At 47.0% G+C, this 12,907-nt stretch overlaps 1 protein-coding gene across 8 annotated transcripts in view; it reads left to right on the top strand.

Moving 5' to 3' along the window:
* CUEDC1 (CUE domain containing 1) overlaps positions 1 to 12,907 on the top strand; it is a 61,572-nt gene that overhangs the window by 31,151 nt on the left and 17,514 nt on the right. For 6 of the 8 annotated variants that reach the window (XM_081890601.1, XM_081890602.1, XM_081890604.1 and 3 more), the window contains exons 3-6: positions 5,537 to 5,662; positions 6,454 to 6,673; positions 8,092 to 8,711; positions 12,302 to 12,429. In XM_081890601.1, the coding sequence (XP_081746727.1) occupies positions 8,421 to 8,711; positions 12,302 to 12,429 (419 nt within the window). In that variant the 5' untranslated portion in view covers positions 5,537 to 5,662; positions 6,454 to 6,673; positions 8,092 to 8,420. Of the gene's footprint in view, positions 1 to 5,536; positions 5,663 to 6,453; positions 6,674 to 7,080; positions 7,101 to 8,091; positions 8,712 to 12,301; positions 12,430 to 12,907 lie in introns of those variants that run through there. The other 2 variants (XM_081890600.1, XM_081890605.1) reach the window with 2 other exon arrangements.

Below are 12,907 nucleotides of genomic sequence, written 5' to 3'. Positions count from 1 at the left end.
CTTCAAAAAAGTATCATTCAACAATCATTAGAATAGTATAAAATATTATCAACACTCAACAGTTACAATAATATCTAAGCTATAATCAATAAAACAACGGCAAGCCACAGTACATAAAACAATACAGTGGTGCCTCGCAAGACGAAATTAATTCGTTCCGCGAGTCTTTTCTTGCGCGGTTTTTCGTCTTGCGAAGCACGGTCAGTCGCAACTGCACCTCTTCAAGCGGTTTTAAGAAAAAAAAGGAAACAAACTCGCAAGACGTTTTCGTCTTGCGAAGCAAGCCCATAGGGGAAATTGTCTTGCGAAGCAACTCAAAAAACGGAAAACCCTTTCGTCTTGCACGTTTTTCGTCTTGCGAGGCATCTGTCTTGCAAGGTACCACTGTACAATACACATTGAGAAGCAGAGGGTAGAACAAGGCAGGTGGAAGGAGGCCTTGCCTGATGGAGTCTCTCCCCTCACAGTTCTTCCTCCAGGAACAGCTCCCTTATGAGGACTCCTAGGGCCGGAGGGTGGGGCAAGGCTGGTGGAAGGAGGCCTTGCCTGGCGAAGTCTCTCCCCTCACAGAATTGTTAAACTACTGTGGGGGATTATAGCTCTGGGATCTAAGTGTCTAGGAAGCTGCCTTATCAGCAGGCCAGATCAGTGACCCATCTAGCCCAATATTTGCTATAGTGACTAGCAGCTACTCTCGAGAATTTCAAGACAAGTTTACCTCATTCATTCAGGGACTTTCCGCATGCAAACCCAGATGCTGCACAATCCTTTTCCTGTCTCAGCCGGCTGGTGGCCCTCTCCATGCCAGCAAATTGGTGCTGTAGAGTTCACTCTCGCAAGTGGTAGTTACGGCCACTAACTTGGATGGCTTTAAAAGAGGACCTGGACAAATTCACGGAGGATGAATCTGTCAAGTGGCTACCAGCCCAATGGTCATGTTCGGCCTTCATGGTCAGGGGCAGTAATGCTTGTGAATACCAGTTTCTGGAACAGCCGGGGAGAGGGCTCTTGTGTTCAAGCTCTTCTTGAGGATTTCCCACAGGCATTTGGTTGGCGGCTGTGAGGACGCTGGACTAGATGAGCCATTATTCATGATTTATTATATTTCTATACCGCCCTTCATCTGAGGATCTTGACAGGGTGGTTTACAATACGAAAACACAAAAATGCACACCATAGTAACAAACAGAAACAATAACCCCCCACAGTATTTTACTGTTCTTGTGTCATGTTCAAATCATTTAAAATATCAACAGCTTCTGTTTTTCTACTTCTACTGGTCAACTGTTCTCCGGATGCAACCGCTGGCTTCATCTCGCTTTTTTAATATTTAGCAGTCATTTATGCCTTCCTTTATAAGCAATTTTTTAAAAGTGCTTCCTTAATGTTGTTTCATTAATTCCCTTCTTGAATTGGAGGGCTGGAAAGCTAATCAGTTCATGTGGAGCAGGATTGGTTTACAAATAATTAGCAGAGGATTTTGTGCCAAATACCAGAAGCTAGGAGGAGAACCCCACAGCAGAAAATTTAAGTTGATGAACATGGTCTCTTAGCCAGATTTTTAAACTAAATGGTTGAAATGTCTGTCCCCCCCGCCCCCACTAAAGCACTCTCGGTGATTTTTGTTTGCTTGCGTAGAATAATGGCTTCCAACCTGAGAGCAGCAAGGCTTCCATGCCACTGCATAATGAAGCGCCGTAATGATCAGGTGACGTGGCCATGGATAGCAATTGGTGGAGGGGAGGAGCCAAATGGCAGTCAGTCCTAGCTGAGCCAATGGAGGGTCCCTCCCTGTCTCACCTCTTCCTCATTGACTGCCATGTGGCCACCCAGCCTCTGCTTAAAAACCTCCAATGAAGGAGAGTCCGCCACTTCCCCTAGGAGACTGTTCCACTCTCAATCAGCTCTTATTGTCAGAAAGTTCCTATATTGTCAGAATCTCCTGTCTTGTAACTTGACTCCATTGGTTCAGGTCCTGCCCTCCAGAGCAGTTGAAAACAAGCTTGCTCCATCTTCCATGTGACAACCCTTTAGATATTTGAAAATGGCTATGAGATCTCCTCTCAGTCTCCTCTTTACCAGGCCAAACATACCCAACTCCCTCAACCATTCCTCATAAGGCTTGGTTTCAAAAACCCTTTATCATCTAGGTTGCCCTCGTCTGTAAATGTTCCAGATTGCCAACATCCTTCTTAAATTGTGGTGCCCAGAACTGAACACAGTACTCTAGGTGTGGTCTGACTAAGGCACAATAGAATAGTACTACTGTATTACTTCCCTTGATCGGGACACTTAACTTCTGTTGATGCAGCCTAGAATAGTGCTCATTAACTGTGTTTGCTGCTGCATCAAACCCGCCTCCTCGCTTTGTCCTGGGGCAGGCGCTCAGCAGCATAAAAAACGAGGTCGCTGCTGGCGAGCACATTTCTGGTCTCTTGTGCAAGGGTTCTTGAGAATTTCCAACATTTCTTTGCACTGGAATGGGTGGAATAGCTTTGAATGGAGCGCGTGGGAGGCTTTATTGGCCCGATGAAAACCTGCACACATGCCAAAAGCTGTGAATGAACAGTTAACATGCCTGTGCGGGGGGAGAAGCATGTGTTCAAGGGCCCTCTATGAGGCATTCGTGGACAAATTGCAGAAGGGCGCAATATGGTTTTGATCCGTTTCGAAAAATGGCAGCGGGTGCGTGCCAGGTTTTTTCTAGGGCCATCTGCGTAATGGTGAGGGTGATTATTATCCAGACGCTGTTCTGTATTATCCAAGTGGGGGGGATGGAATGACATAGAAACCGTGAACACCTAGCTGTTTCCAGCAACAGGGGTGGGGGGCAGGGGGCTTATATTGAAATAATGCCAGGGGATCAACCAGGTTGCTGCATTTCAGGGTATGAAAGAGAATAATTCCCCATCTTGCTGGGAGCCGACAGCTGTGCTACAGCTGTAATCCTGCTCTGATTGACCTCCGTGCTTAGAGACTGCCTACCTCGGAGTGCCAGATGCTGAGGGCAAGCAGCAGAGAATGCCCCATCTCCCTGGAAGCTGCTGGGTGCAGAGAAAAACATTGGACTGGATGGGACCTTTTGGCCTAGTCCAGCAGAGTTGTCTTCATATAAGCCCCCGGAGAGAGTGCCTAGAACAGGAGTGGGGATCCTCAAGCCCTGGGGGGCTGAATGTGGCCCTCCAGGCATGTCTGTCTGGCCCTCAGAACTCTCCCTGGGCCAGGCAGAGGTTTGTTCCAGCTCTGCCTGGAGATTTAGTGGAGTGAACCTTGGACCTTCTGAATGTGAAGCAGATACCCCAGTTGGTTAGAGCATGGTGCTGATAATGCCAAGGTTGAAGGTTCAATTCCCATTTGGGACAGCTGCATATTCCTGCATTGCAGGGGGTTGGACTAGATGATCCTCAGGATCCCTTCGAACTCTACAATTCTATCCTTCCTTCTTGTAGCTGAGCCCACTCTTTTGAGCTAAGACACTTTTCTGATAAGTAAACTGGGAAGTCCTATCGCCTTTGCTGGAATGCCTCTTTCTGGAGGCGTGCTAAATTCACGTCCAGCGGTGAACAATACAAAGCAAAAGTTGTTTGTGCAAGTGAGCACTCGGAACAGGATGCAAAAGAGACACGGGTGAACCAGTTTTGTTCCTCTGCGAGCGTGTAATAACCCGCTCTGCGGCACCTTGGAGATGTTCACTTAATTGAATTCAGTCTGCCGTCAGCTTAACGTCCCTTTGCTTGGTTGTTAATGAGGCTGGTACTAAGGCTCCTTGGCTCCTTCCCCAGCTTGCAGCAGGAAAGCTCCAAAGGCTTGCATGGAAATGTTCAATTTGCTTGGGCTATTCCTTGAAATCCATTCAAAAGCCAAAGCATCTGCAAGGCAGATGAGCATTGGGCCTGCAGAGAAGTAGCCACCTTGAAACATAACAGAAGTGGTTCGGGTTTTTTGGGGAGGTTTTAAGGACCTCTCCAGATGTCTTTTATTGTGCATTCATGATTATTTGTGATCACAATGATTTGGGGGCAGGTATATGCAATCCCACTTTGTTCCTGCAAAAGCTTTGAAGCAGTCATGCTGCCTTTATTTCCAATTGGTGCCTTTTGCATAACTTCCTGCTGAAGCACTGTAACTTTATATGAACAACAAGAAGAAGAGTTTGGATTTGATATCCCGCTTTAACACTACCCAAAGGATTCTCAAAGCAGCTTACATTCTCCTTTCCCTTCCTCACCCACAAAAAAACACTCTGTGAGGTGAGTGGGGCTGAGAGCAGCCCAGCTGCATGTGGAGGAGCGGAGACGCGAACCCGGTTCCCCAGATTATGAATCTACCGCTCTTAACCACTACACCACAGTGGCTCTCTCCACAGATGTTATGCTTTCATGGTGCTATAGTGAAGGAGTGACCCTCCCATGGCAAAAATGTGGTAACATCAGGGAATCATCACAGAACAACTAATAAAGTTGAATGATGTGTGGATGGTCCAGTATATTGGTGGTCCAGTATATTGGTGGTCCACCACCAATGCACTGTTACTGCATCAATGATGTGATGCCGAATACTCATGGCAAGAAAACAATAACCCTTTAGCCTGGAGGTATTTGGCCCAGTGTGCTTTTAAAAGCCACATCACTGTGGGACAGCCTCCCATGCTCAACCCAACTTTCTCACCAGAGTGTCTTCGTATGAAGGTTGGTGAGAACAAACTCGCATATGAAGCAGGTGAAAAGCCACACCCACCCAAGGCTTAGTCTCTGCAGCTCCTACGCTCTGTGTAAAAACTGGACTGGAACTGTTCCATGCTCTGCTAATCTGGAACACATAAAACCTGGTCTGGATACCCTTAACATTGCAACCACCACCACCTCCCAGAATAAAGGCCACACCAGGAGTGTTGGTTCAAGGAGGATGTCGGGTATAGTCATGCAATGCCAGTGGCATGGAATTTGCCCTCCAATGGTGCTCCCCCCCTAACCCAAGGATTCTGGGTTGTTTTAGAGGGTCCCAGCTGGAACTGCCTGTGGTTTCTTTATTTTCTGGCTAGTGGAGCAGGGAGCTGGTGCTTAATCTACGAGGCTCCCTGCTCAAGACCCACTGAGCAGAAGGGCCCTGTGGATTATGCCCCATGGGCAACCTTTGACAACCTTTGACAAATCGTTTTCTAGTTACTGCCAACACGTGATAAAACGAAGCTCTCTTAATATTTCCTGAGTACGGCAGGTATGAAGAAATTGTGATGGCATATTTACAAGATGTAATAATTGTGCTTGGAACACTTTACTCTTATAATATTGATCGCCAGTCTGCAAACTGTCACTGCTGTGCAACACCCCCCACCTAGGTTTCCCACAATTTGAAATAGCAAAATGCACCCTGAATTCCCACTGAAAGTTGTTGGAGAAGGTTTGTCTACATGCCAGCCTTGTTTTGCTGGTTGGGGTCTTTTTTTTGCCGCTTTACTTTCCCTGCGAAACATTCCCCCACAACCGTTCAGCAAACTAAGGAATGACATAGCACTAACACAAGCATTTTCTTACAGGTTGCTATGGTTCCCCCACTCTCGGTCTGAACAGGCAATGAAAGAATCTCCCTCTCTTGGTAACAAGTAGCTTTCCTGGAATCGCTGGAGAATGAGATGGCGGTGCTGCCTCTGTGAATTATCCCAGTAAGTCTTCTATGTATTCCAAAACAGTTCAGCTGAAAACACAAGGTTTCCCCCCCCCTCTAATAAATTCATTTTATAAGAAGAGTTCTACGGTGACAGGCCATAATCAAAACAATAATTTAATTGGAAAATCTGCTGGATTATACAGTCTTCAGTAAGCACCAGAGGTTCTGGCCTCAGTTGCTTGACATCGGACCCACAATCGCCCCTGGTGGCTATGAGCTGTGCATCTGAGCCGTGGGGGGAAGAGTATAGGTAGCTGGTGCAAGCTTTTGAGCAGCACAGTTAGGGGCTGGCTGTGCTCTGCCCCCAACAGCAGCCTCCAGGGCAGGGCAAAAAGGACCAGTTAGGGAAGCCTCCCTTTTCTGGAATCAAATAAGAGCCCTGCTAGATGAGACCAGAGATCTCTCTAGGCCGGCGTTTATCAATCTGCAAGGTTTTTCTTTTTCATAACAATTCATCCGCATTTCAATGCAGTTGCCTTCCGTACATTCTACCCGGCCCTCAGAACTCTCCCCGGCCCTCACTACTCACTGGCCCTGCTTCACACCCCTGTAGTTCCCTGCCTGTAGAACAGTGCTTTCCAAACTTGGGTCTCTAGCTGTTGTTGGACTACAACTCCCATCATCCCTGACCACAGGTCCTGCAAGCTAGGGATGATGGGAATTGTAGTCCAACAATAGCTGGGGACCCAATTTTGCAGGGAGTCCCATAATGGGCGGAATTGGAGCAGACGACAGGCAGAGCTGACTCATTCTCCTTTTGTCCCCATCCTCTTCCCCATTGCCTAGTTCTACAAGGGCAACACAGACTACTGTATAAGGAGGGGGCAGTTGGAAGGCAGGGCCACCTCCTGGAGTGGATGTAAGAAGTCGGGCGGGCAGGTGGAGGCTGAGTTCAGACTGAGGTTAGTGGGGCAGCGCCCCACTCGTCCTACCAGACCAGCCTCCCGTGTTTCCAAGAATAATTCAGAGCGTTAAAAGGCTGCAGTTTTATTGCTGACATGAATCGGTTAGTACAAGAACAGAACATCTGTGCATAATATGTGTGCGTGATAAGAGAATTGTTAACGCATGGGTAAATTTTGCAGCTTATTGCTTTGCCTAATGGTGTTAAGTCGGCCTGCACGCTGTCTCGCTAAGAGGTTCTAATGACATTTCTTTTTCCTTTGCGTACATACACACACACACTATTAATATGGTTCTATTATCTCGTTGGCTTTTGAAATCTTCTGCCTGCCACGTAATGGAAATGAGATAATGTGATGGAACGCTCCCCCCCCCCAAAAAAAACCTGCCCAATTCATTCCTGATGTAATTTCATCCATCAGTGGAGTCTGTACCAGAAATAAATGGTATTTTCTTTCTGTGTTTTCAAAGGGGGGAAAGGCAATACTAATAATTGAATTGGTGGTGCTTTCTGCTCTTGTGGATTTGAGGTATTTAACAGCAAAGCAAAATACTATGGGTTGCGTCTAGTGTTAAGTCATGCTCAGAGTTAGACCAGTTGAAAATAATGGACATATTTAACACAGGTCCATTGGGCAGTATCCAGCAAACGTGTCCTTTTAGCTCAAGGATTTCTGCTTTCACTGCCTTTTCTTCCCCATGCATTCCCCGTGTCCTTAGTGCTGCGTTGAGTAAAACCCACCAACTTCAGTGGGTCAGCTCGGAATAGAACTTGCTTGAATACAACCCTATGAGGCATATTTCTGCAACATGTCTTGACGCATTCTTTTCCTATCCATTTTGTTTGCTTTATATATTTTCTTTTTAACACTGAAATCAACACAACCAACGTAGCAAAAAGAGAGTTGTTTAATTTTCCTGCTATGCAATTGTGGACACGTTTATTCAGTTATTTTAAATTAGATGCTTGCTCTAGTATCTTCTTCCTTTTTGATGCTGCAGAAATCCACTTCATCTTGTTTTTTAAACACATTTATATCCAGGCTTGCCAGCCTCTAATTTCAAAAGCAAGAGCCGCAGCTCATTAATAGCACATCTGCCTTGCATGCAGAAGATCCCAGATTCAATCTCCAGCATCTTCAGGGAGGGCTGGGGGAGACTCCCTGTTTGAAACCCTGGAGAACTGCTGCCAGTCAGTGTCGACAATACTGAGCTAGATGTCAACAGGTCTGACTCAGTATGATCCCAAAAGTAATGACACACTTGGAGGAGACGAGAGGCATAGCCAACAGGAAACCTCCCTCTCTCATTATACCAGAACTCAGGGACATCAAGTGAAGTGGAAAGTTTGTTTAGATGTTTGAATAAATTTTATTTGAGGATTTCCACCCCCAAACTCAGCTCAAATTCTGCCAATTCCCAGTTGTCTCAGGAGTTGTGTGGGCAGGTGAACTGTTTAAAACAAGCTATCTCTGGTTACATTTCTCGCACAAAATAAAAAAAAATATTTTTATTTTTCAGTCAAACATGTTTCTGAGGCTTCGGACGCCGTACTGAAGGGCCTTCTCTCGGACTTCCTCCTGTGGTCGATTCACCTTGGTCCGAAATTCTCCAGGCTTATTCAGCATCGCCAATGTCCCGCCATTTTGTTGTGGATTACTGGCTAGCGGCGCTGGAAGATGTCGACGTAGCTTCTTGACGACAAATCTGGAAGGCAGACTGCGTGCCTCCTCACCTTTTCTTCCTCCTGGCCTGGGGATTTATATGTTTATTCTCTTTCCTTCCTTTCTACCTCAAAAGCTGGTTTGAAAAAAAAAAGTCTAAACATTTTCCAAAAGCAGATATCAAAAATGACAAGTCTGTTCCGGCGGAGCAGCAGCAATGGCAGCTCAAGGAACGGCTCCTCTGCCCAGGAACTCAACAACAGCCGCCCCGCAAGGCAAGTCCGGCGGCTGGAATTCAACCAGGCCATGGAAGATTTCAAGACTATGTTCCCTAACATGGATTATGACATCATTGAATGTGTCTTGAGGGCGAACAATGGTGCAGTGGATGCCACCATTGACCAGCTGTTGCAAATGAACTTAGATGGCAGCGGGTATGACGACAGCTCGGATTCAGATGACAGTATTCCTCCTGAGGTAAACCTCACTGTGTTGTGGAGGCCGTCCGCAAAACGCCCTCTGGTGGACCCCTCCTTATGCTTGCGTGCCATGCATACCCAACATGGCAGTGCTTCTTCGATTGCGGCTGGGTGTCCTCTGTTTTTACTGCTGTGGGGCATTGTGGGAAGTGAAAATGGTGGCTGCCCAGCCCAGCAGTGAATACTGGGGGGAATGGGGAAATCCAATGAAAGGTGCCAAGGCCATGCTGCTTTGTGGTGAAACCAGGCCTGGGTGTTTCCTAGCTGATGTTCCAGGGGTCGGCTGTTTTTCTTGTGTGGAGAAAATAAAACTAGAGGATTTGGGGGAGCAGGGAACTATGGAGTCAACAAACTGGACTGTGATTGCTGAGGTGGTGGTTGTATTTTATACTACGCTTTGTCATGCTGCTTTGATTCTAATCAGTGAATATCCTGTAACTTGCTGCGGAAAGACTGAAACTTTTTAGACCCCAAATGTTCTGGTTCTCTCCCCTCCCAAAATTTGCTGCACTAATGCCATGTGGTAGCATTGGAGAAGCGTTGTGGAATGACTGATAGAGCGGAATAAACCCGCCACTAATGCATTGTTGCTGCGTGAGGATCGTATTACTTTTATAAGTCTGTGTTTCGCACTCTACTCCATTTTAAGCCATTTGTTGTTTTCTTCTAGGTTTTAGGATTATTATTTTTTAATAGAATGTTGTGGGGTTTTTCCGCTCCCTCTGTTTTTATATAGATAGCTTAGCAGTTTGAAGTGTATACAGTGGTACCACGGGCTACATACGCTTCAGGTTACATACGCTTCAGGTTATAGACTACACTAACCCAGAAATAGTGCTTCAGGTTAAGAACTTTGCTTCAGGATGAGAACAGAAATTGTGCTCCGGTGGCGCGGCAGCAGCAGGAGGCCCCATTAGCTAAAGTGGTCTTCAGGTTAAGAATAGTTTCAGGTTAAGAACGGACCTCCGGAACGAATTAAGTACTTAACCCCAGGTACCACTGTATAGCAGTATATATTTAAAATAAATAAATACACTAGTCCCTCCTGCCCTGCCCCATCCCATGATTTGGATTACAACTCCCATCAGCCTGAACCGGGACAGGAAAATTCTATAAAAATATAAGATGAGCTGTGCTGGATCAGGCCAGTGGCCCATCCAGTCCAACATCCTATAATTGCAGTGGCAACCAGATGCAAGTGGGAAGCTCTCAAGCACGATCTGTGCATAGGAGCACTCTCCCGTCTTGTGGTTTCCAGCAACTGGTATTCAGAAGCATAACCAGCCAGGATGAATTTAATCTAGTCCTCTTTTGAGGCCCATCCAATTTGGTGTCCATCACTACTTCCTTCGGAGCAAGTTCCATAGTTTAGCTATGCACTGCATGAAGAAGTACTTTCTTTTATCTATCCTGAATGTTCCAACATTCAGCTTCATTGGCTGCCCACGAGCCCCAAACACTACGGCAGCCTTCCTTCATAAGGGCTCCATCTCCTTGGTCATTTTGGATGCCCTTCCCTGAGCCTTTTCCAACACTACAATATCTTTTTTGAGGTGAGGCGCCCATTCCAAATGTGGTCACACCATGGATTTGTATAACAGCATTAGGATATTGGGTTCCTTTTCATATGGGGTCAATGTCCTTCATTGAGCTCTCTACTGTGACTGACTACAACAGGCATAGGCAAACTCGGCCCTCCAGATGTTTTGGGACATACCACTCCCATCATCCCTACCTAACAGGACCAGAGGTCAGGGATGATGGGAGTTGTAGTCCCAAAACAGCTGGAGGGCCGAGTTTGCCTATGCCTAGACTGCAAGATCTCCTGTTCCAGGTCAGCCACTGCCAGTTCAGGCCACATGCAGGTTTACGGGTTTGGGGCTCTCCTGTTAATAAATAAGGAGCATGTGTTATAGGGCATTAAAGGATAACATCTCCCGCCCCCATGCGGACCTTAAGAATGGCAGTAGGAAAAACTATGTGCAAGAGCTTTGCAGTGCAGAAAAAGACAGGGGGGGGGGGGAGAGAGAAAGGGATGACAACATCAGAGCAGCCACGGTGAGATGAAGCCAACGGCCTCACATTCTTTCAAAGCAGATCTGACAAGGGCAGCCTGTGTGTCGCGCTTGGTTAGAGGGACAACTGCAAGCGGGTTTCATGTTGCGTGAATAGCTCGTTGACTATTTGCGGATTTGAAAACATCCTGGCAAGATGATAGCACACGCTCTGTGCTCCAAGGCTGCCAGGATCTCGGTGGAGTTGAAACTCTTTTTTTTTTTTTCTCTAGTAGCGGGAGACGTCAGGTGTGGAGGGGCACGTCCTGCCTTGGGGTGACTTAAGGCCAAGCGGCTGGTTGTCTGCCCAGTCTTGGAGTTCCCCCAGGGGTCTACCCGACTCACGGCCCTCGCAAGATGCATTCAGCCCACCAGCTGGGCACGGCGGGGCCTCCAGAGGGCAATGGGACCCTGGTTGTGTTGTGTGTTTGAGGCTGCAGAAGCAGAGGCTGTTGTGAAGCACCTGTCAGGCCCTGAAAGGTGGCTATTGAAGTGTATTTAGCTGTGTGGCGTCATAAGATGCTTAGCCTTCCTCTACTGCAGTGCTTTCCAAACTTGGCCCTCCAGCTGTTTTGGGACTACAACTCCCATCATCCCTAGCTAGCAGGGCCAGTGGTCAGGGATGATGGGGGTTGTAGTCCAAAAACAGCTGGCGACCCAAGTTTGGAAAGCACTGCTCTACAGGCAGGGAGCCTCAGAGGTGTGAAGCAGGGCCCGTGGGTGGTGAGGGCCGAGGACAGTTCTGGGGGCCAGGTAGAATGTATGGAGGGCAACTGCATTGGAATGCTGATGAATTGTCATGAAAAAGAAAAACCTTGCAAATTGCTGCAGAAATGTGGAGAGTGGATTTAGGGTTGGACAAATGAGAGGCTGAGTGGATGGAAAGTTCTTCCGTGACTTGTCCATTGCTGCCCCCTCCCTTAACCCCCATTTGCTACTTTTAACCTCCAGCTCCTTCTGCAGATCTTTTGAGTTCATTTTCCTTTGGCCTTCTGCTGTCTCGGTTCCCACTTCCCCTGCTCTTCATCTTACAGAGTCGCCAGTAGCTTTTTAAAACAACAACAAATTAAGAGCTGCCTCCTTTTAGTGAAAGCGAGGAAGCCACAGCCGTGAGACCTCAGTGGGGGTGCCATAGAATTTGGTCAGAAATGGGAACATAAATTGCCGCAATTTATATATTTTTTCACCTCATGTCGGGAATAGTATTTATGGTTGTATTTTTAGTCTGAAAACCTTATGGAAAGGATTGTGTTACTGTCTGTATCGTTTTTGACATTGCCCTTCTACTGAAATGCATTAATATGAATTATGATATCAATTGCACAAATTTTGGCCCTAGCAGATAGAGAGGCAGTTAATGTAGGTCTTAGCAGAAGTCAAACTGTAGCAGAACAGAAACGCTGCTGATTGCAGTGAGCACAATCACTGCCTCCTTTACATCCCTAGTCCTCACCGTTTCTGCACTTCTCGGATCTCTGTAATGTGCAAAGCCATTCTAAATTCTGTCTCCTTCTACCTCTCTCATTTGATTCAGATTTTGGAACGGACTCTAGAACCTGACAGTTCAGATGAAGAGCCGCCTCCGGTTTACTCTCCCCCCTCCTACGACATGCACGTGTTTGACAGACAGTACCCACAGGCTCCCCCGACACCACCTCCCAGGTAAGCAGGCTAAACTCTTATTTGGAGTTCACAAAATTCTAATGCATTTTGTTCAGCAATCAGGCAATTTGCACGAGCTGTCCGTCTGAGGCATAAAGTGCATTGCAGGCCTAAGAGCGGAGTGAAAAATAGCTGAATCCACAATATCTGGCCCACTAATCCAGTCTTGCAATTAAGCACTAGCCTGGTAGCCATAGGCAACCAGGAGTTTCATGTAAACAAGTAACCAGGCTGGCAGAGGAGGAATGGAATATTCCATCCTTCCTCTGTGTGTGCCACAGAAACCAAGCAGAGCGAAGCCCCCCTCCTCTGCACACAGTCCGTGGAGATTAGGAGAGCAGGGCAGGATGTTAGAAGCAGGGGTTTCATCACCAGCTGGAGATCACAGGCCTTTGGAAGCTACCCCCCTCCCGCTCCATCTTCAGCTAAAAGCAAGCTGCTAAGAGGATGCTTCAATGCAGGGACTCTCCTGGGCTGT

This window comes from Podarcis melisellensis, assembly GCF_964234715.1.
Source record: "Podarcis melisellensis genome assembly, chromosome: 15".
Taxonomy (NCBI): Eukaryota; Metazoa; Chordata; class Lepidosauria; order Squamata; family Lacertidae; genus Podarcis; species Podarcis melisellensis.
This window is presented reverse-complemented; position numbering and strand designations above follow the sequence as displayed.